This window comes from Pelmatolapia mariae, linkage group LG5, assembly GCF_036321145.2.
Source record: "Pelmatolapia mariae isolate MD_Pm_ZW linkage group LG5, Pm_UMD_F_2, whole genome shotgun sequence".
NCBI lineage: Eukaryota > Metazoa > Chordata > Actinopteri > Cichliformes > Cichlidae > Pelmatolapia > Pelmatolapia mariae.
The window spans coordinates 20,408,454-20,429,255 of record NC_086231.1 but is presented as its reverse complement, the minus strand read 5'-3'; the positions used below and the strand labels follow the sequence as shown (position 1 = coordinate 20,429,255).

The following is a 20,802-nucleotide window of genomic DNA, read 5'->3' as shown; positions in this document are numbered from 1 at the left end:
TAGGCGCATCTCATTTGGATGCTGTCGTGGGGAGGGACTACTTTCAGCGCAAATCAGTGTAATTCAAGTTTAAACATAAAAAGAAAGCCACTGTCTAGAAGAAATGCGCAGCATTCAGGGAGAGTTTGAAAGCTGAATAACATATCACAAGTTCTAAAAGAGAAGTCATGTCAGTTTTATCAGCTTTAATTATAATACATTTGTGGTTACGCTGCATATCCAGGATTTTTTCACATGAGATTAGGAGACGCATGGATAAAAATAACCAAATTAACAATAGCAATTATCGTAATTTAATAGGACACTTGAGTTATATATATATTTTTTAAAAAAAATCCAATTACTGGTAATTTAATAGGACATTGTTCTGCATTTTTACTTTTTTTCCCCTGCTCTAACATAAGAGTCCACTCGATGCCAAGCATAAGTGAGATCTTCAGATTATTGTAGATTAAAGTGTCTATTCTCAGGGTTTAGAAGATAGATCCAGTCTTTTGGACATTTTAACAATCCAGTATAAACAATCTAACTTACTGTCACCCTAAGATATCTGCACAGATACTTCTTTGTAATTTAATAAAGCACTTCCGCTGTAAACTCATTACATGTGTAAGCACAAGCCTCGCTTGTTAGTCTCCACCTAATACTGGAACACTAATCCAACTGCATAAACCTAGGGATTGGACTGACTATGAAATTCCTGGGCCTGTAGTCAACGTTTAGTTCATTCATTCCTGTCTTTCTGACAGAGAAAAACAAAGAAATCTGATTGTTTAAAAAGGAAAATCTCTCACCTCCTTGTGACATCATCTTTAAATGTTCAGCCAAAAACTTGGATGATGCAACAGATAAAAATCGACCTCTCTCACTGATAAACGTCATCAGATCAGTTGACAGTCAACAGGGCCAGTGTTCAGCTGATAAATTGGTTCATCCCTGTGTAAACTAGCAAGAAATCAATGAATACTTTGTGTCTCTACTCTCAGATAAAAGTGCACCATCAAAAGGGCATCGCAGTATGAACGCTCAGAGACTCTGACTACTTGTTTTCACTGTGTCTCTTTATTGCAAATGCTTTCATCCAACACTAATGTGAAGTTCTGCAGTGATAATAAAACCCCAGACGTTCAAAAAAATCAAAAAATGCCTGGGTACCAACGCTGATCCATAGGACCAGAAATATACCAACATCTGTACAAACATGGAGAGAAAAAAAACAGATATCTTTGTTGCAGACTCAGCGCACATTGCTTCCAGGGATTTGCAGCTTGCGCAGTTTGTTGAATAACTCCAGGTACTGAGTCATGGTGTCAACACAGTCTGTTGGTGCAAAGAGTCCCTCGGGCTTGGCAGCAAACACAGATGGCAGTTCAGGGACGCTGGGGCCGAGAAAGGACTGCATAAACTCCTTCATGAGGTTCCAGCAGTCCCCAGGAACGACACAAGGGCAGTACTCCACCTGAGGAAGCAAGCCAGGAGTTAACGCCTCAAGGAGAGAAAGCAGAAGGACGTGACTCGTCTTTATCACAGCGCATATATATATATATATATATACACACACATACATACACCCACCTCTACTGATATCCCTCTGGCACTGGAGCTCATTGTCACGGTACCAACTTTTATCAAGAAGTCGCAGTAGCGATATCTCGAACCACGAGACTCCACCTTGTGTCCCTTGGCATTCTGAAAGTGACTTTTCAGCTTCACCATGAGGACATCAAAATTTGCATCCGCTATTAGGCAGGGTCCACCTTCAAACAGAGCCAAGCAGCTCAGGGGGGTTTCGGAGTTGTGCATCACATACAGGAGCTTGGAGGGCTGACCTACAACGGACAGACAACACTTAAAACTGTCAGGTGAGATGAGGAAGGAAATGAAAGTTCCACAAAGTTAGAGAGGCAAAGCTGAGATTTGCAGCTGAGGTTTGGACGTGTACAGTGAGGGACAGTACATATATATTGGGCAAAGGATGTTAAAGATGGAGGAGCTGCCAGGCAGGAGGAAAAGCGGAAGACCTCAGAGGAGATTTATGCATGTAGTGATGGAGGACATGTAGATGCTTGGTGTGACAGAAGAAGCTGCAAGGAGGCAGATGATCTGTGGTGACATCTAAAGGAAACAGCTAAAAGAGGAAGGAAAAAGACTTCTGGCCATATAGATATACAACTATTACTTATACTGATGATGATTGTTATTCTCCCACAGATACATTCAAAAACTGTGGCGAAAAAGTAGCCAAAGATGCACAGGAGGAATCAGCGGTACTGAAGAGGACAGTAACAGTATGTCGATGGAACTTGTAGTAACATTTCTAAGGAGGTGCACATCAGGCTGCTGAAGCATAAATCCCCAATAAAAGTGACCGCCTTACTGTGTTGACAGTCAATCAAACTGGTAAATGAACCAGTACACCAGTACTTATGTAGCTCGTTTTAATGTAGTACTCAATGCACTTCCTACTACAAGTCTCACACTCACATTCATACAGTGCTTTTGTCTATGCCTAAGTGTTTTCTAACACACACCCACACACCCACAGATGGATGCATCAGGGGCAACTTAGGGTTCGGCATCTTGCCCATGGATACTTCAGGATGCAGACTGGAGGAGATGGGGATCTATAACGCTCTACCAGCTGAGCCACAGCTCGTGTGACAAAAAAGTGAATTTTGACGTTTTTTTTTTTTTTTTTTTTTTTTATATATACATGTTATGTTTGCTAATATTGCTAAATAGACTGCACTCAACAGATTTTGTGAAGTGGATACATACTGGTTTTACAAGTATCTATATGATACTGCCTTTATTGTACCTATATTAAAGCCAATCTAGTCCTTACATATCCTTTATAGAACTGTGATGTTATATTTGTCACAATTTCTCTTGCCCTCTTTGCCAGATCGCTCTAGAATTTTTTTTATGTCAGTGACACTTAGTTGCATAAATAAGGGAGATATAAAAATCACTTTGCCAAAAAACAAGTTCTGCTTTGTGATAGAAATGTTCTTTCTGACTCAAAATGACTCAGAATCGTTCATGAGAGATCTGTTTGACAGATTATAGGCCAATAAGTCATTTACAACAGTTCAAATACCGGCAATCTTTTTTTCTTTGCAAACAATCACACGAAAAGGGGATAAAATACTCTGCAGCCCCACCTAGACAGGGACATCAGGTCAAACTCATGGGTGAGTGCAATACGTCTGCATTAATGTGATCTATAAATCTGAATTCTAAAGCTCAGAAACAAACAGACAAAAAAAATATTACTGCTGGAATTTCCCGTGGCATGGTAAGTCTCGCAGTCCACGCAGAAGCTGCCTTGCTTCACGGCGCCCAGCTGCTCCAGCTTTTTGTGCAGCATGTCCACAGTCTGCTGCACGCTCTTCCCCTCCGCCACGGGCACCTGGCACACACTGCGGGGCACAGCAAGCAGAGCACTTGATGGATCAGCATACACTTTGTTCTGTGTCACGTTACCAGCATTGTTGAATGAGACAGAGCCACGCTCCGCGGATCAATGAGAAAAAAAACACGCAGGATGGTTGAGGCTGGGCTAAAACTGTTTGAATATTTAGGGGTTAAAACACGTTTAAAATCAAACGTAGGTTTAAAAACCACCTTACCAAGTAACACCCATTGATGTTTTGCCTCTCTTCACTTGTAGTACGGTTTGAGCACTTCCGGGTTAAACAAAACGCCTTCCGGTAAAGTCAAAGGAAACAACAGAAAAAAATAAATAAAAAATAAAATATTATTGATAATAAAGAATGGTGAATATTAACACCGTTTCACAATGAAACAGTCAGTTGACGTTGTTGTACTTTTCTGAAGTGGTCGCCGAAAGCCGGATGTTACGTGAGTGCGTTGCGTCACTTCCTTCTTGCCGGACCTACGCACGTGTTGAAGCAGTGAGTGTTTACAGTGTTTGGTGAAGTCTGTCCCGTAGCTCGCACATGTCCACGGAAACATCCACACTGTGGTCACAGCTGAAGTAAAACCGCAGCGATGCCAAAAGTCAAACGGTCCAAAGGTGGAGGAGAGAAGAGCGGAGCCGCGCTAGTGGCGCTGGCCGACCAGATCCTGCAGGCGGACATTGTCCGAGCCAAAGGCCGGGTCAAGATCAGAGACACCCGGGAAGAAAGCGACGACAAGTACGTGGACGAGCGGTTGTCACGGAAAATCTTACAACAAGCCCGCATTCAACAAGAGGAACTTCAGACCGAATATGGGCTGGCACCAGAAAAGAAGAAAGCACCAGTCACTGTTCTCGGTAATGTTGGATCGGTGTCGTAGTTATCCTTAAATTGGCAGATATTTGAATAGAGTTTGGTGAGTCAAGCGCTAACACTATGGGCAGATCAAGTCAGTTGTCTTTGAAACACATCGCATTTGTTCAGTGTTTTCTGACTAGATTAGGTAGCTGTAATCAACCTAGTTTGATGTTTTCTACTTAGGCTTTCGTAAAACGTTTTTTTCTTTTGTTTATATACCTACATTTGTCCTTTAACTTTCATAATCCACAACATTCCACAGCGCACATCTTTTCATGAGAAAAAACCAATGCTAGCTCTGGTTTGTAGTCCTGTTACTATACATATAAAATACACTCTCACAAGCACATTTTAAAACATAAAATATCATTAAATAGCATTTCTCTGGTCCTGGATATTTATTTGTAGCAGGTATGTCATAATCTATAAATAAAAGTAATATATCCATTCAACCTTTATATCATATGCAACCCCGTTACACTACTATTTTTTTTTTTTTACCACTGGATCATATCATTTTTAATAAAATTGTCATAAATGTTTTATTAGCTCAAGGGATTGATCTGTTAATCTGCTGCCTTTGTAACTGCTTTTACAAAAAAGAGTAATATCGAAAATTTGGTAGGTTTTGAAAGTTGCTTAAATGAATAAAAATTGAGTGTTATCTGTTATCAAGTGTGAAAGATGCTCAAGAATTTATTAAACAATATTTTTTAATCTACTTTTTTGGGTTCTGAAGTATTGGCTGCAGAGATGCGCATAGAAACAAAATATCATAAAAAGTTTATCTTTAATGCCTGATCTGGACATATTTAATATTTAGTTTTTTCTTAAATACATACCAGAAAATTATAAAATAATAAGACATTTTTAAAGCCTGAATTATCCTCCTATTGCTAAATGACCTAGGAGTTTTCCACACAAATACATAGAAGTGCAGCACATGTTGAATCCATGTTACAGTGTAAAATCTTTCCTTGTGATTGTCTTTATCAAGAGACATTACTTAACTAAAATATTTACACCCAAAACAGTTCAGTGTGATCTTCTAATGAGTCTTGTAATCTTATTTTAGGGCCTGACTCTCAGGATGCAGACTCGGATGAAGAATGGCCGGCGCTGGGAGCAGCAGGTCCTGCAGATGTTGAATACGACGAAGAAATCGTCGTTGACGCTGAAGATGAGAAGGCCATCGAGATGTTCATGAACAAAAACCCTCCAGTGAGGTGAGCTACACCGTCGCTTTAACTTGAGGCGCTGCGAGCTCAGCAAATCCCTAGCTTTGTGTTTGTATTAATGCTGTGCAATAGTGGAAAGTCTGGTATGGACTAGGGTGGGCGGTATAAATGGTATATGGTAGAAACGATATGAATTTAGCCAACAGTAGAGATTTTGACTATACCGCTCTGCCGCGATAGCGCATGTTGATGGTTATCAAGCTGCGCCTGTTTTGGTCGAAAGCATTGCAGCGGCTGCAAACAATGTCATCTGCAAATTGGGCGGCAGTAATAGTGAAGAGACAAAGCACGTTTTAGAATATGAGGAAAGCCAAAAACTTCCTCGCGCTTCCTCCACTTCCGTATATTCCGCACTTTGATTCATTAATGTTGAATTCTCTCGCAGCTGCTCTGTTACCATGTTGTTGCAGTATACTAATGACTAACCTTGTATTGTGGATTATCTCAGTTGTTCTCCTGACTGAAGTTTGGTCCGTTTATAGCATCCTGCCATGCGATTGCATTTGTCCCTAGCCATCAGACCCTCACGTTAACTTTTATCGAGTGTGTTTGTTATGCTAACATAGCTGTGTCGCTAGTGATCACGAAAGCACATCATTATATACCAGCTAATCCATCTTCAGTAACCCTACAAAAGTCACTGCTGTTTAGTTTTCTGTCTTCGTTTATGTTGGAAGTGATAGCAGAGCTGTATGTTTTATTTTTTTCCCAGAAACCTCTCTGTCAGAACATGCTATATCATGTTTAGGTGGAAACTAGCGAGCTAACTTCCTGCTAACTTCTAACTCTGCTCGGTTTTCATGGATGTTAAACTTAATTGTTACACCTGGTAAAGCAGCGACGCTGACCATTTTATTAAAGATGAAAGAATTGAGACAGTGTTTAACGCTCAGTGATGCCGCAGTGTTTGTTTGACTTCGGGACCTGAAGCGGACGGAGTTTTGGACCCAGATTACTCTGTAAGGCTCCTGACTACGGTAGCTGTAATGCATCCAATCCATGCAACAATCCATCAAGCGGTGCGGCTTCGTAGTTTACCAGAGTCGTACTAAAACTTTTTTTCACAGATTTTTGAGCATCACGTACCACATAAAATCGGTTCGAGGTCAGTAAGCACAACCAGAATTCATACATAAGGCACACCGTCAATTTTTGAGAAAATTAAAGGATTTTAAGTGCATCTTTATAGTGTGAAAATACAGAAGAAAAGAATATATCGCGATATATATCGTTACCGCAAATGCTTCAAAGTATACCGCGATATGGATTTTAGGCCATATCGCACAGCCCTAGTATGAGCCAATACCAGCACTTTTAACCTGTAAAGGAGTCGCCTTCAATTTGCAAATTCTAAATATATTTTAATGACAGCTAAATCACTGGTTTTTGCTTTCCACAATAATTAGTTAAAACACCAAAGCACATCTTTTTAACTTTTCATTTAATTTGAAACTTGTTTATTATTTTTTTGTTTTTTAGAGCTGTAATGTTAATGTGGGTTTTGGGATCCGGTTCTCTTGTTGCGATCAACACAACAAGGTTCATGGTGCATGTTTGAAGCGTAGTTTTTCATTTCCAAAACATAACTTATCCAACTAAATTCAGTCAGCTACATAATGAACATGGAGGATAGAAACAAATTATCGATCATATTGTGCTGGTATTGATCCGATACCAATACCAGCACTGGTATCGATATTTGGATTGGTCGGCAAACCACTAACTCCTTTCTTTGTGGCTCTTGCAGACGGACGTTAGCCGACATCATTATGGAGAAGATCACAGAGAAGCAGACAGAGGTGGGCACGGTGATGTCAGAGGTTTCTGGGTGTCCGATGCCACAGCTGGACCCAAGAGTAACAGAAGTGTACAGAGGTGTCGGTAAGGTAAGTTTACTTCAAGCCCACCACACGTCAACTAACTGGGAGACAAACTAAAGGAAAATAGACACAGTAAGTGGAGAAGCCCACTGGCCCGGTTAGTCATGCATATCATATCGAGCAAAGGGGGAGTTTGTAGACACCGCTTGTATAGCAGGTGTGTTTTTGTTAATGGAGACATGTTTAAAGTTGTCCTTTCTCTTCTTGTGCTTCAGGTTCTGTCAAAATACCGCAGCGGCAAACTGCCAAAGGCCTTTAAAATAATACCGGCGCTTTCAAACTGGGAGCAGGTTTTGTATTTGACTGACCCCGACTCCTGGTCCGCAGCTGCTATGTACCAGGCGACGAGGTAAACTTTGAGCTGATGCGCTTTGTGATGATCAATTTTCCGCAAGTTCTCTTTAGTGATATAATGAAGTATTTTTCCTTGTTCTTTTTAAAGGATATTCTCGTCCAATCTGAAAGAGCGAATGGCCCAGAGGTTTTACAACTTAGTGCTGCTGCCTCGAGTACGGGATGATATCGCAGAATACAAGCGACTGAACTTTCACCTTTACAGCGCCCTGAAGAAGGCCCTGTTCAAACCGGGAGCATGGTTTAAAGGTGAGACTGAGGATTCTAATAAATACTTAAGATTGAGAACAGACTGTGACAGAACTGAGTAGAAGTGTGTGTGGAAGTGATTACAGAAACATAGTAATATAGAGTCATGTCTTTTCAAACTAAAGGATTTAAATAAATGTAATGTTACTGCATATTCTAGGTGTTATATTTAAATGTAACAAACAAGCAGAACTAATTGGACTATTTCTGATGTCTTATAAATAAAGTGGACCATCCCAACCTTTCATACAAGATCATATTTTGAGCAAAAAGAACTGTGATGGGCAGGAAAAAAAGAGGCTTCAAGGTAAAGGGGGAATCATGCATATAACACTAAATCTTAGATTGTTCAAAGATCCTACGACTAGCAGAAAAGAGATGTGATTTTTCTCCATACAAAAATCCCAAGTTTTACCTTCAGATTTCCTTTGAGGCGTTCCTCATGGTTCTTAAATGTGAGTATAGTGTCAAAGCAAAAGTGTTTCTAACAGCAATTTCAGTTTCATGTGCAGGAATGATTTGAGTATGGAGTGTTAACTGCATACTCTTAGGTGATCTAATGAACAGTATGCACTTAGAAGCAGACTGTAGCTTTGCAATGGCCAGCATCATACACAGTATTGTCAGCCTGCACAGTTAGTATAGAGATTGAAAATGTGACGTCATTCAGGGGTAAAACCGCAAAGGATTCTGGGAACCCGTGGCAAGAGGTACTAGCGCACCCAGGCTTTCAATTGAAATCAGTTACACAGCGATAAAAAGAAACACAAAAAATGGCAAGAAGCTGTTGTATTATTAACTGCAATAGCCGGTCGCATGACAGCCACAGGAAGCCGACGGGTAAAGAGATCGGTTGTTATCGGATTACATCGTTGAAGAGAAATTGTTCGAGCCATGTTTCCGAAGTAACAAAGAGCCGACGGATGGCCTGGATTGCAGCCATTCAAAGACCAAATATAACGTCCCAGAACACTCCAGCTCACATGTTAGTCTGCTCCAAGCATTCCCACAAAGGTCAGTGTTTTGTAGGAGTTAATACGTCATTTTTCCTTAACATAATTGGTGATATAGGTTACAAGCAAGTCTGGCGCTGAACAGAAATTGTCGCGCTATGCTCCTTTATTTATTGTGCATAAATAGTGAATTGTCCTGACAGAATATTGAGTTTCGCTTCTGTTATTACCACGGTACATTGACAAAAACATATACTTTTATTCACAGGATAAAACAGTTTTTTTTGTATCACTAATTGCCCAGTACGATTACAGCATACAATATTATTGTCACTGCTACATTTCTGTAATGCATACCAGAAATTATTTCCACTACTAATTAATTACCGTTGAGCTCAAAGGTCCTATTAATAAACGGTTAACGAATGTGTATTTATGAAGACGATTTGTGAGGTAAACTTACCTTTGTTCGTACGATGGTCTTTCGTTCTACACGGTGCATTTCAAGGTCCTGTACCCATCCGTCGGTAAACTGTACCCGGGCTTGTGTATGTGTATGTACTCACTCCAAGAACCGTATAATTATAAATATGAGCGTGGTGAAAGTTGGGCAGCACGCTAACGTCTTTTGTCCACTCTGTGTGCTCGTAAGGGTCTAACCCTTTCACTCCTTTGATTTTTTCCTCGTATCTTTTGCCTTTTCGTCGAGTCTGTCTTCGGCATTGTTCTCCTTCGTTTTGTACTGTCCTTTTTTGGGGGGCAAAGAAAAACCAAGAAGGTATTGGAACGGGAGAATGAACGTTTTGCGGTGCTGCAAATGCTTGCGTTTGATGCGGTACTTGGATTGTTTTGCCACGGGTTCCCGGCATGCAACGCGCGAAAGTCACGTGGTCTGTCAATCTCTATAAGTATTTGGACACTTGCATCACTACAGTGAGATCCTAAATCAAACACTGGAGACTTTCACCTTTAATTCAAGGGGTTTAACCAGTAGGTTTTGTCTAAGGGAAGAGCCACATGTGTCTCAGCTGAAACACTGAAATGCATATTTTCAAAATGCTGTGTGTTCATATGACACACATATGTTCATAAAGAGTATTCATATGAAAAGAGAAGGAGAGACCATAAAAGTACATCTTTCCTTGTGTTACAGTGCTGTGATTGCAGCCATTCCTCAATTCCCTGTGAATAGGACCCATGGCCTTTAATTAATGGTGATGACAATCTGCACATCAGTTATAATGAAACTGATATTGTGGCTCATTGTTATGCAGTGGTGCTGGAGATGCCTACAGTCGGCTGAGACTGACTAAGTCACTTGGATGAGTCATGAAATGTTTTTCCCAGTCAGCTTTCTAGGATTTTCTTACTCGGCTTGCTGAGCATTTTAACAAAAGTGTTGCATTAACTGTGTAGGAATGACAACTGTTGTGCACATTGAAGAATATGTAAAATGTCAAAGAACAGTTTCCACTTTCTGAAATATCTTTAAGAATTCAAAGTAAAGGGCATCTGTGAAGTCAGGACAAGTTCTGGAAAAGAAGATCTCCATAAATTTGCACATATGCTGAGCAGAAAGCAAAATACCCACATGACCAGAGCAGCTGCTTGAAGCTTTAACTGATTGGTGTGGTTGTACTGTTTTGCTGTGTTGATGCACAGAAGAGTTCTTGTCATTGGCAGCATCTTTGTAAGCTGGGAGGAATAGATTTCACTAACTTTTGGCAAATTTTGCATGCGAAAATGATGCATTCAGTCACGACAGGGAAACTGAAATGAGATTGGGGTATACAACTGGACAGTGATCCAACATAGACTTTGAAATCCACCATGAACTACTCCAAGAACCACTACAGGCTACAGCTGTGTGTCTCTCAGGCCTGTAAACAGTAACTTTTGTTATTGTTTGATTAAATCTTCATCGAACGGTGGGCTTAGATCCAGTTGCATGTAACCCTTGGAAAAGAAGTGGGTACATTAAATGACTGAGAGGATTTGGCAGCTTGTTGCATTGCAGAAAACAAGCTTTCTGGGACATCTCAGATTTCCAATTTCAGCACTAAATTTAGAAATATTATTCTGAAGACCCTGACGGAGGATTAGACAGTGTCCACAGGGTAAATAGCACCATTGGTTCTGGTAGGAAAGTAATTAACACACTCAAATCTAATTGGGTCAAAGCGTCTTTCATACATCCACAACTGATTGTTGAGGATGATTTTTCTTTAATCTTGTCAGTCTTGTGTTCACAAATTGTCCCAGTTCGGTGGGACTATTTTCCCTAAACATCCTGTGACCTATATTCTGGCAAAAAGGTAATGCGAGATGTCACCACAGTGTGGCAGTGTTGCTTACAAAGATGTATTTTATAACCCATGGAGCATGAGAGAGTGAGAAGTGATCAGAAGCATGCTAAATATTGAATTTAGTGGAGAATTTGAAGACGCTAGAATAATGTGTTAAAAAGCTTCAAATATTATTTTTAACATAATTAAGCAGCGGGCAAACTTGTGTAGAAACACCTTAATTTGGATTTCATGAGCACATGCAGCCCAAAGAAAAATAACAGTAGTAGTAATAATAATAATAATCATAATAATAACCATGTTATAATGATTCTAGCATCTGTATGCATGTTTGTAGGATCCTGTCTACTCCTAGGCGAGTGGAGCAATTTTAGTGAAACTTTGCATAGACATTGACACTGACCGTCAGCATCTCTATGGCATATTGAACATCATAGAATGAATGATATAGTATATGATGGGGTGACATAGAGTGGAATGCTTTGGTATAGAATGGAATGTCATAGAATGGACCGACATAGTATAGAATGGAACATTATACAGTGGAGTGTTGTAGAATGGTACACCATAGCATCGAATGGTGTGTATAGAATGGAAAGTCATATTATACAGTGGGGTGTCATAGCATGGGAAGCTATAGAATGGAATGCTATAACCATACAATGGGATGCCATAGTGTAGAATGGAGCACTATATAATAGAACATCATAATATAGAATGGAACACCATAGTATAGAATGTAACATAGTACAGAACGGTGTCACCAAACGGAATGCCATAGTATAGAATTGAACGCCATAGACTGCAATTTCGCAGAATGTTAGAATTCTAATTCTAATAGAATGTTGTGGCATAGAATGGAATGTCATAAAATGGAACATCATACAAAAGACTAGTCCTGCAGCTATCGATTGCTTTAGTAATCAAATAATGAAAATGTGTATCCTATTGATTAATAGGATAAGAAATACTTTTATCTTATTAATGAGCAATAATACAGGTCCTTCTCAAAAAATTAGCATATTGTGATAAAGTTCATTATTTCCTTTAATGTACTGATAAACATTAGACTTTCATATACTTCAGATTCATTACACACAACTGAAGTAGTTCAAGCCTTTCATTGTTTTAATATTGATGATTTTGGCATACATAACTCATGAAAACCCAAAATTCCTATCTCAAAAAATTAGCATATTTCATCCGACCAATAAAAGAAAAGTGTTTTTAATACATAAAAAGTCAACCTTCAAATAATTATGTTCAGTTATGCACTCAATACTTGGTCGGGAATCCTTTTGCAGAAATGACTGCTTCAATGCGGCGTGGCATGGAGGCAATCAGCCTGTGGCACTGCTGAGGTGTTATGGAGGCCCAGGATGCTTCGATAGCGGCCTTAAGCTCATCCAGAGTGTTGGGTCTTGCGTCTCTTAACTTTCTCTTCACAATATCCCACAGATTCTCTATGGGCTTCAGGTCAGGAGAGTTGGCAGGCAAATTGAGCACAGTAATACCATGGTCAGTAAACCATTTACCAGTGGTTTTGGCACTGTGAGCAGGTGCCAGGTCGTGCTGAAAAATGAAATCTTCATCTCCATAAAGCTTTGCAGCAGATGGAAGCATGAAGTGCTCCAAAATCTCCTGATAGCTAGCTGCATTGACCCTGCCCTTGATAAAACACAGTGGACCAACACCGGCAGCTGACATGGCACCCCAGACCATCACTGACTGTGGGTACTTGACACTGGACTTCAGGCATTTTGGCATTTCCCTCTCCCCAGTCTTCCTCCAGACTCTGGCACCTTGATTTCCGAATGACATGCAAAAGTTGCTTTCATCCGAAAAAAGTACTTTGGACCACTGAGCAACAGTCCAGTGCTGCTTCTCTGTAGCCCAGGTCAGGCGCTTCTGCCGCTGTTTCTGGTTCAAAAGTGGCTTGACCTGGGGAATGCGGCACCTGTAGCCCATTTCCTGCACACGCCTGTACACGGTGGCTCTGGATGTTTCTACTCCAGACTCAGTCCACTTCTTCCGCAGGTCCCCCAAGGTCTGGAATCGGTTCTTCTCCTCAATCTTCCTCAGGATCCGGTCACCTCTTCTCGTTGTGCAGCGTTTTCTGCCACACTTTTTCCTTCCCACAGACTTCCCACTGAGGTGCCTTGATACAGCATTCTGGGAACAGCCTATTCGTTCAGAAATTTCTTTCTGTGTCTTACCCTCTTGCTTGAGGGTGTCAATGATGGCCTTCTGGACAGCAGTCAGGTCGGCAGTCTTACCCATGATTGCGGTTTTGAGTAATGAACCAGGCTGGGAGTTTTTAAAAGCCTCAGGAATCTTTTGCAGGTGTTTAGAGTTAATTCGTTGATTCAGATGGTTAGGTTAATAGCTCGTTTAGAGAACCTTTTCATGATATGCTAATTTTTTGAGATAGGAATTTTGGGTTTTCATGAGTTATGTATGCCAAAATCATCAATATTAAAACAATGAAAGGCTTGAACTACTTCAGTTGTGTGTAATGAATCTAAAATATATGAAAGTCTAATGTTTATCAGTTCATTACAGGAAATAATGAACTTTATCACAATATGCTAATTTTTTGAGAAGGACCTGTAAATATTCAAGAATGATCAGAGACAAGTTGGTCAAAATGAACTGCTCATTGGGTTCCATTTTAGAAATTCTAGTGTTTTAAAGTTTAACTGCATACAACAAGATGTTATATTTAAAACATTTTTTAAAGAAAATGTTTCTTAAATGCAAAAACACATAAATAAACTCAAGTACAGTGAAAGACAAATAAAATAAGGTGTATATTCAATCTAAACTAAGGCATCAAACATTTACCTTTACTCTGTGTTCTTGGAAGGCTTTCCCCAGTGTTTTATCAGTAAAGGTTTTAATGGTGATTACAGGAACAGCACTGCTGTTTTGGACGTAAGAGAAGTGTTTTCATTTACTTAACCTGAGCACACCGTCTCAGTAACAGCTCCGCCTCTTTGCTCTTCACGGTGTGTAAACACACTCCAGCTCCACTTTGCCACTGTTGCCGTTATCAGTGTTTTTGTTTAAAACTGGGCGCTGCACGTGTTTAATGTTGTCAGAGTTTTTGTTCATACACTGCTCCTAAATGCATTTCTATTGCAAGTCTATTTAAGTCACAAATGACTTGCCATAGTATAGAAGAGAACCCCATAGTATAGAATGGTGTGTCATAGAGTGGAACGTTGTAATCATAGAATAGAATCAAAGAAAACCACGTCATGGTATAGAATGGAACATCATAGAATTGAGTGTTCCATTAGAGTGTATAATGGCATAATACTATAATTAATTGAAAATGTTAAAAAAAAAACCTTGCAGTTTGATCCTTAATTTTTCTACCTTTTTTTTATTTCTGTCTATTATAATTTTTCTGGAACACTCATTTAACATTTCTTTCCTCGACCTTCACACAGGTATCCTGATTCCTCTCTGTGAATCTGGGACATGCACTCTCAGGGAAGCCATCATCATCGGGAGTATCCTCACGAAGTGCTCAATTCCCGTGCTGCACTCCAGGTGAGGCTTCCTCACTGACATACGCTGGCAGACAGATGTCAGCATTTGCTCATGTGAAGTGTTAACCAGCTGTCCTTGAAGGCCTCATTCCGTGCAGTGCAGGCAAGTTAACACCGAGTTCAAGGTTATCTAACAAGCAGTCTTTCTTGTCTTTCAGCGCTGCAATGCTTAAGTTGGCAGAGATGGAGTATAATGGTGCCAACAGCATTTTCCTGCGCCTCCTGCTCGACAAGAAGTACGCCCTGCCTTTCCGTGTTCTGGATGCCTTGGCGGCCCACTTCCTGTCCTTCCGCAGTGAAAAACGCGAGCTTCCTGTGCTGTGGCATCAGAGTTTACTCACCTTGGCTCAGCGCTACAAGGCTGACCTGGGGTCTGAACAGAAGGAAGCACTGCTGGAGCTGCTCAAGATACAAACACACCCACAGATCTCTGCAGAGATCCGCAGGGAGCTGCAGAACTCGGAGTCGAGAGACATTGAAATTGGGCTCCCTGTTACAGTGGAAATGGACTGATTTGGTTCGGTTTTCTTCCTTAGTAATGTTTCCTCAGCGTGAAAAAAATCTTGGATTTTCAATATTCTTCTTGTCATGGGATAAAAGAGTTTGCAAAGATCAGTGTCTTGGAGTTCGCACATTTGGAAATGCACATCACTAGTGATACTGCTAGTGTAATTTCATATCGTCACGCTCAAGCTTTTTCTCTACAGCTGCAGAAGAGTGGTCACGTGGCTTTTTTGTTCATCTAAATAAGAACAGCTCTGTTGTTATGAAGCAAAACATTGATTAAAAACGAACTGAATATTTAAACATTTGCCATCAATGTCCATTTATTGCTTTTGCCTGTTAGAGTTCTGTAGGAGTTGTAACATGTTGAGTATGTCAGATTACCAAGTAGAGAGCTGCCTCTGGTTTTAGACATTTTTACAAATAACTTCACATATTTATACCACCAAACTAAGTTAATATGAGTCCTGCATTACTAGTGTATAATCGTGTCCGTCTTGTGAAGGAGTTTAACAACCATTAGGTAATTCAGTTTATTGACCACAAATGGAACATAGTCACGCCAAAAAAGTTTTCCCTGGGCCTTTTTATACACTGCTCAAAACTTTAAAGGAACACTTTGAAAGCATCAGATCTCACTGGGGAAAAAATCATGCTGATCTCTTTACTGATATGAACTAACTAAAGTGTTAGGAATGAAAGGCTGTCACATCATGTGATGGAAATGAAAATGATCGACCTACAGGGGGTTGAGTTCACCGGCGCAATCTCAAAATGGGTCCAAGATTTTCATCCTGCCACCTAATGGCAGTGAGCAGATACCTGTTCTGCTGATGGTTTAAGGACCACCTTCGGCCCTGTCAAGATCTCTTAGAATAACTTCCTGTTTCCTGGAAGGAAGTTCCAAGAGACAAAAAAGGACCCCGGATGTCTCATTGATTTGCTCTCCTGATATTTAGACTGTAGTATTGATATTTTAACCTTTGCCTTCCTTTGTTAATTCCCTGAAACGCAAAGCAGCTGAAACTGATTAACAACGCCCTCTGCAACTTAACTGACCAGATCAATATCTCAGAGATTTACCTGACTCGATGCTTTAGTCTGACTAAAAAAAAATGCTTCTTTGACTTTTTTGAGCAGTCTAGATTTGCTGTTGTGCTTGGGTTTGTTGTCCTGTTGCAGAACTAATTTCAGTCAAGCTTTAGCAATCAGAAGAGTTTATTGTGAACACAATGACTGCAAGGTGCCCTCCACCACTGTGTTTATACCGATACGCCGTGCTTGGTTTTCGCCAAACATAGTGCTGTGCAATATGACCAAAACATCTCCACTTTGCTCTTGTTTATCTAAAGGACACTGTACTAGAAGTCTTGTTTTCTCAGGTGCAACTTTTTAGAGAGAAAAGACTTTCTCGTGAGAACCCTTTCAAATAAGCCATACTTGTTCTATTCTCTTGTTCAGTCTTTTTCTAACTCTGCTGTCATAAACTTTAATATTTAACATGCTTGCTAAGCCGGTAGAGTCTGAGATGTAGTTGTTGAGTGAGTTTGAGTGAGCATTGGCTTGAATATAGTTGAACTAAATGCCAACTGCAGACGTTGACCCAAACTGCTTTAGAGACAGCTAGGCACATTTATATTCAAGGTCTCCAAAAAACCTAGTTTCAAAATACATAAAAAATTGAAAGGTCGATTTTGTAAAGTAAATATTACAGTGGTTTAGTGATCATTAAAATGTGTTCAGTATTTGTAAGATAATGATGACTCATCTCATAAATCATGACACACTGCTGTCCTCTATAAGCTGCCTTTATAGGCAGAAAGTGTTGGTATCGACAATACTAGACCTGTATTTACTTGGTATCAAATTTGCTGAATAGCACAGAACAAAAATAAACTAAAAAGAAAGTTCCTAAATAAAGCTATGAGATATGGGTGGATTTTTGTTTAGAGGTCTTCGAGATTTCCAGGAAAAAAAAAATTCCAAAAATATTTTTAATTTTTAATAAATGTGTATATGCATTTAAAATGGCAAAGAAGACAAGAAGAAGAAGACAAAATGCAAATAAGCTAGAAAATATTCAGCTTTAATTTTTGTTTATTTTGTGGGGGCTAAAAGAAAATTCAGTTCAGTTTGAAATTAATACTCTTAAAGAAAATTAAAGAAAAAATATTGGCTGAAAATGGCGTTATGTCAGCAGCTACTGGACAGCTAGCTAAAAGAGGAATGGCCATCGGACCGAAGCTAACGTTAGCGTAACGGTTTATTGATGCTCCTTGCTGGATGTCTCTGGAGATGGAGGGCCTCAGAGTTGATCGAGAGGTGGGAAATGTTAGTGAAACAGAGCAGGCTGTGGTCCCCCGGGCGAGCAGGGACCACGCTGTGACCGGTGACCTCAGAGTGCTCCACAACCTGCGGGCCTTTGAGGAGACCAGCCGGGTGACCTCTCCCTTTGACGGGGTGCAGACAGAAATCCAGCCGTACATGAGAAGGATACTGGCTGTGTGGATGTTTCAGGTATACACTCATCAGTCACAGTGTAATTTTCCACATAGTTCAGGTGAAATAAACCAGATTACTGTCTGACAGGTCTGTGAGGAGCAGAAAAGCGAGGAGGAGGTGTTTCCGCAGGCGATGCGTTACCTGGACTGTTACCTGAGCCGTTTTGCCGTTGAGAAGACCAACCTGCAGCTCTTAGGGGCAGTTTGCATGTTCCTGGCCTCCAAAATGAGAGAAACGATCCCCCTGACTGCTAGCAAGCTTTGTGTCTACACAGAAAACTCCATTTCAGTCTCAGACATTCTGGTAAAGGCATTAACTATTACAAAGGAGCTAATATCCTTGATGTTTATCAACCCCAAACAGCACAGAAAAACTACCACCACTGACCAAGTGTGCGTTAAAAATAAATAAATAAAAGTAATAATCAAATGCACAATTAAGTTTGGTGCATAAGTCTGAGGGATCCCACATAATAAATGAATAAATGAATCTGCTTTTCCCACTAAAATAAAATGTATTTATTTGACATCCTTGATGCTTTTTATGCTTCTCTTAAAAAACTTTTTTTTTCCTCTTTAGGCTTCTAATAAAATAAATTGTGAAGGGATTATACTTTATTTTATTTAACAGATCATTACTGGTACATCCCAAGTATACACAGGGAGGCTGGATTTAAACCCAGGAACTTCTTGCAGTGAGGCGGTGTTGCAAACCACCCCACTGTGACCCCTCTTTCTGCTGCATTCATTGCAAATATTCAAAGCGACCTCATGGCTTAACTGAGCCTCCAGTTTGGCTCTTTTAAAAAGTGGAAAATGTAATACTTGTTTTCCATGGATCTCACGATAATCCCCAAAATCAACACTGTTGCTTCTTAATCTGTGGATAGTTTTCCTGTTTTGGCCGCATTCAGAAAGGCCTGCTACATTCCCATGAATCTCAAATGTCCTGGTGGTCAAATGAAAATCAGACGGCGTAATGACAGTCTTGTAGCTTTTCTTTTATCATGAATTTCATGAGAGGACATTTATAAACTTGACAGAAATTCATACTTTGACCAAAGCAGTGCTTCTCAAACTGTGGTTTAGGCCTCAATGATATGACATTGGGCAACTGCAGATGGATCGTGGACACACCTTTCAATACTTTTATTCCATCTGAAAAGGAACAACAGTTGTAATATTCATTGAAGACTAAGTAGAGACACTTATTGGTACGATTTGCAAGGGCACAATTTTATCAAGGCCATTTTAGAAGATCTTTGTTGATAGGAAGCCGGAAATGTTCCCTTTTCACAATCTTTTTTTTTTTTTTTTTTTTTGACCAAAGGCTTGCAGGCATGCACGCTGTTTAAGACATGGGGGTTTGACTGAGGGGTTAGGGTGACCAGCACTCGTTGGCTGATCTGAATGAGCGTTCCTGCTGTGGGATTTTGATGGTGGACTGGTTTCAAGGAATGTATGTGTGTGTGTGTGTGTGTTGCAGCACTGGGAGCTGGCAGTGGTGTCAAGGTTAGAGTGGTGTCTGGCCTCCGTGGTCCCCTCTGACTTCCTGGAGCCAATTCTTCACGCTCTCCCCTTTGTCCGACCTCCCCACCTTCAGAACATGCGCAGGCATGTTCACACCTACATCGCTCTGGCTGCCATGGGTACGTTGCATAACTCGGTTACCTAAACATGAAATGGTATCCCCAAGTGAAAGACAATATCAGTCAATTTAGTGTTCAATTTTTCAGGCAGACAACTAATGGAAAATACATTTTAACAAAAAAAATCTTGTAATGTAATGAAATCATCTCATTTACACCCTCCTGTAAAACAATCAGTGATAAGACTTTTTAGTTCATGATCATCAAGGGACTATTTAAGCCGTGAACAATGGGCACCAAACAGCCCCAACCATGATTACGATGTGTCAGCAGTTCATTTTGGATAGTGAGAGCAGAGTTTGTGTAATCCTGCATTGTCTGCTATGAAAGACCTGCATCCAGCTATTCAGCTGGCCGATTTCCCACCTATCTCTATCTGCAATACTGCCTGAGGCTGCAGGTCACAGGGATACAGTTAGTTGCTGCTCTTTCAGGCAGCTTTTACACATTTCCAGCCCCATAAAAATAAGACATTTTAACCCACTCTAAGGGTGTAAAGCAAGAACTGAATGGCTGAGTTTTTGTCTCACCATTTCTCCTGCTTCAAGCAATTAGGATATCATATTATCCTGTTCTGGGAAGTGTCTGTTTGAAGCTTTTAGGTTCATCTGTCAGGGTGTGTCGACAGTGGTGGCGACCGTCTGTCTACCATCTATTTTCTTTCTCAATATTGTGTGGACAAAGTGGTCATTATTAATAGAAGACACGAAAGTAATAAAACTTTTTTAATTATCAGAATGCAGGTTTTCAGTCTTCCCGCCCTCCACTGTAACGTGTGCCTGCGTGAGCATCGCCACGCAGAAGCTAAAGCTGCTGGACGCTGGCGTGTCTGCAGATTCAGTGATAACGTTTTTGGCCGACCTTTTGGCCGCTGATCAGGTAAGGCTAATGTTTAACTGACTGAGTTTCAGGCAGTATCTCTTTTGACTTTGCCCTTTCGTCAACAGCGATGGGTGTATTTGTCGTCTTTGATCAAACAGCCTGAGAACTGCTGCAAACAAACCACTGTTTAAAAAGCATCTTAAAACATATCCATGATTATATGTGCAGCCTTGTCACCGCTGACGAACTCATTGTTTCTATGTGAAACGTGGCCCCGAACAGAACGCCCTGCTCCTCTGCTATGACCAGCTCAGGATTGTGTTAGAGCTCAGCCTGCCCTCAAGTTTTCAGGATGCAAGCCAAAGGAACACGGATCAGGGAGCAGTTATTCAGGATGTTGTACTGACACCAACGTCCCCACCTGAGGAAATCAAACTAAAACACTCCTCCCTGCCTTGAAAAGTTTACTGCCAGGAAATGAAACGAGAAGGCCAGATAAGATGGAAGAA

At 40.5% G+C, this 20,802-nt stretch overlaps 3 protein-coding genes across 3 annotated transcripts; 2 read left to right on the top strand and 1 right to left on the bottom strand.

The window, feature by feature from the left end:
- Positions 1-1,059: 1,059 nt before the first annotated feature.
- Positions 1,060-3,688, bottom strand: med20 (mediator complex subunit 20). The gene is made up of 4 exons (XM_063473041.1): positions 3,633-3,688; positions 3,277-3,422; positions 1,576-1,829; positions 1,060-1,459 (listed from the first exon to the last, which is right to left on the bottom strand). Exons 1-4 carry the CDS (start codon positions 3,644-3,646, stop codon positions 1,238-1,240), a joined length of 636 nt encoding a protein of 211 aa, XP_063329111.1. The 5' UTR covers positions 3,647-3,688; the 3' UTR covers positions 1,060-1,237.
- A 208-nt stretch (positions 3,689-3,896) lies between these two features.
- bysl (bystin-like) lies at positions 3,897-15,606 on the top strand. Its single transcript, XM_063473040.1, has 7 exons — positions 3,897-4,279; positions 5,356-5,506; positions 7,266-7,404; positions 7,614-7,747; positions 7,841-8,001; positions 14,716-14,818; positions 14,976-15,606. The coding sequence occupies exons 1-7, from the start codon at positions 4,015-4,017 to the stop codon at positions 15,328-15,330; spliced, it is 1,308 nt and encodes a 435-aa protein (XP_063329110.1). The 5' UTR covers positions 3,897-4,014; the 3' UTR covers positions 15,331-15,606.
- Positions 15,607-17,604: 1,998 nt separating this feature from the next.
- On the top strand, positions 17,605-20,752 carry ccnd3 (cyclin D3). The gene is made up of 5 exons (XM_063474973.1): positions 17,605-17,838; positions 17,911-18,126; positions 19,309-19,471; positions 20,208-20,350; positions 20,576-20,752. Exons 1-5 carry the CDS (start codon positions 17,605-17,607, stop codon positions 20,750-20,752), a joined length of 933 nt encoding a protein of 310 aa, XP_063331043.1.
- Positions 20,753-20,802: the final 50 nt, after the last annotated feature.

Excerpts from the sequence above, each read along its gene's own strand:
- ccnd3 (XM_063474973.1), top strand. The coding sequence starts at position 17,605 with ATGTCTCTGGAGATGGAGGGCCTCAGAGTTGATCGAGAGGTGGGAAAT. Across the intron at positions 18,127-19,308 it reads TTTCAGTCTCAGACATTCTG|CACTGGGAGCTGGCAGTGGT; the intron begins GTAAAGGCATTA and ends TGTGTGTTGCAG. Across the intron at positions 20,351-20,575 it reads ACCTTTTGGCCGCTGATCAG|AACGCCCTGCTCCTCTGCTA; the intron begins GTAAGGCTAATG and ends GGCCCCGAACAG.
- med20 (XM_063473041.1), bottom strand. Across the intron at positions 1,830-3,276 it reads TGCCACGGGAAATTCCAGCA|GTCAGCCCTCCAAGCTCCTG; the intron begins GTAATATTTTTT and ends TGTCCGTTGTAG. Across the intron at positions 1,460-1,575 it reads CCAGAGGGATATCAGTAGAG|GTGGAGTACTGCCCTTGTGT; the intron begins GTGGGTGTATGT and ends TTGCTTCCTCAG.
- bysl (XM_063473040.1), top strand. The coding sequence starts at position 4,015 with ATGCCAAAAGTCAAACGGTCCAAAGGTGGAGGAGAGAAGAGCGGAGCC. Across the intron at positions 4,280-5,355 it reads AGCACCAGTCACTGTTCTCG|GGCCTGACTCTCAGGATGCA; the intron begins GTAATGTTGGAT and ends ATCTTATTTTAG. Across the intron at positions 7,748-7,840 it reads GCTATGTACCAGGCGACGAG|GATATTCTCGTCCAATCTGA; the intron begins GTAAACTTTGAG and ends TTCTTTTTAAAG.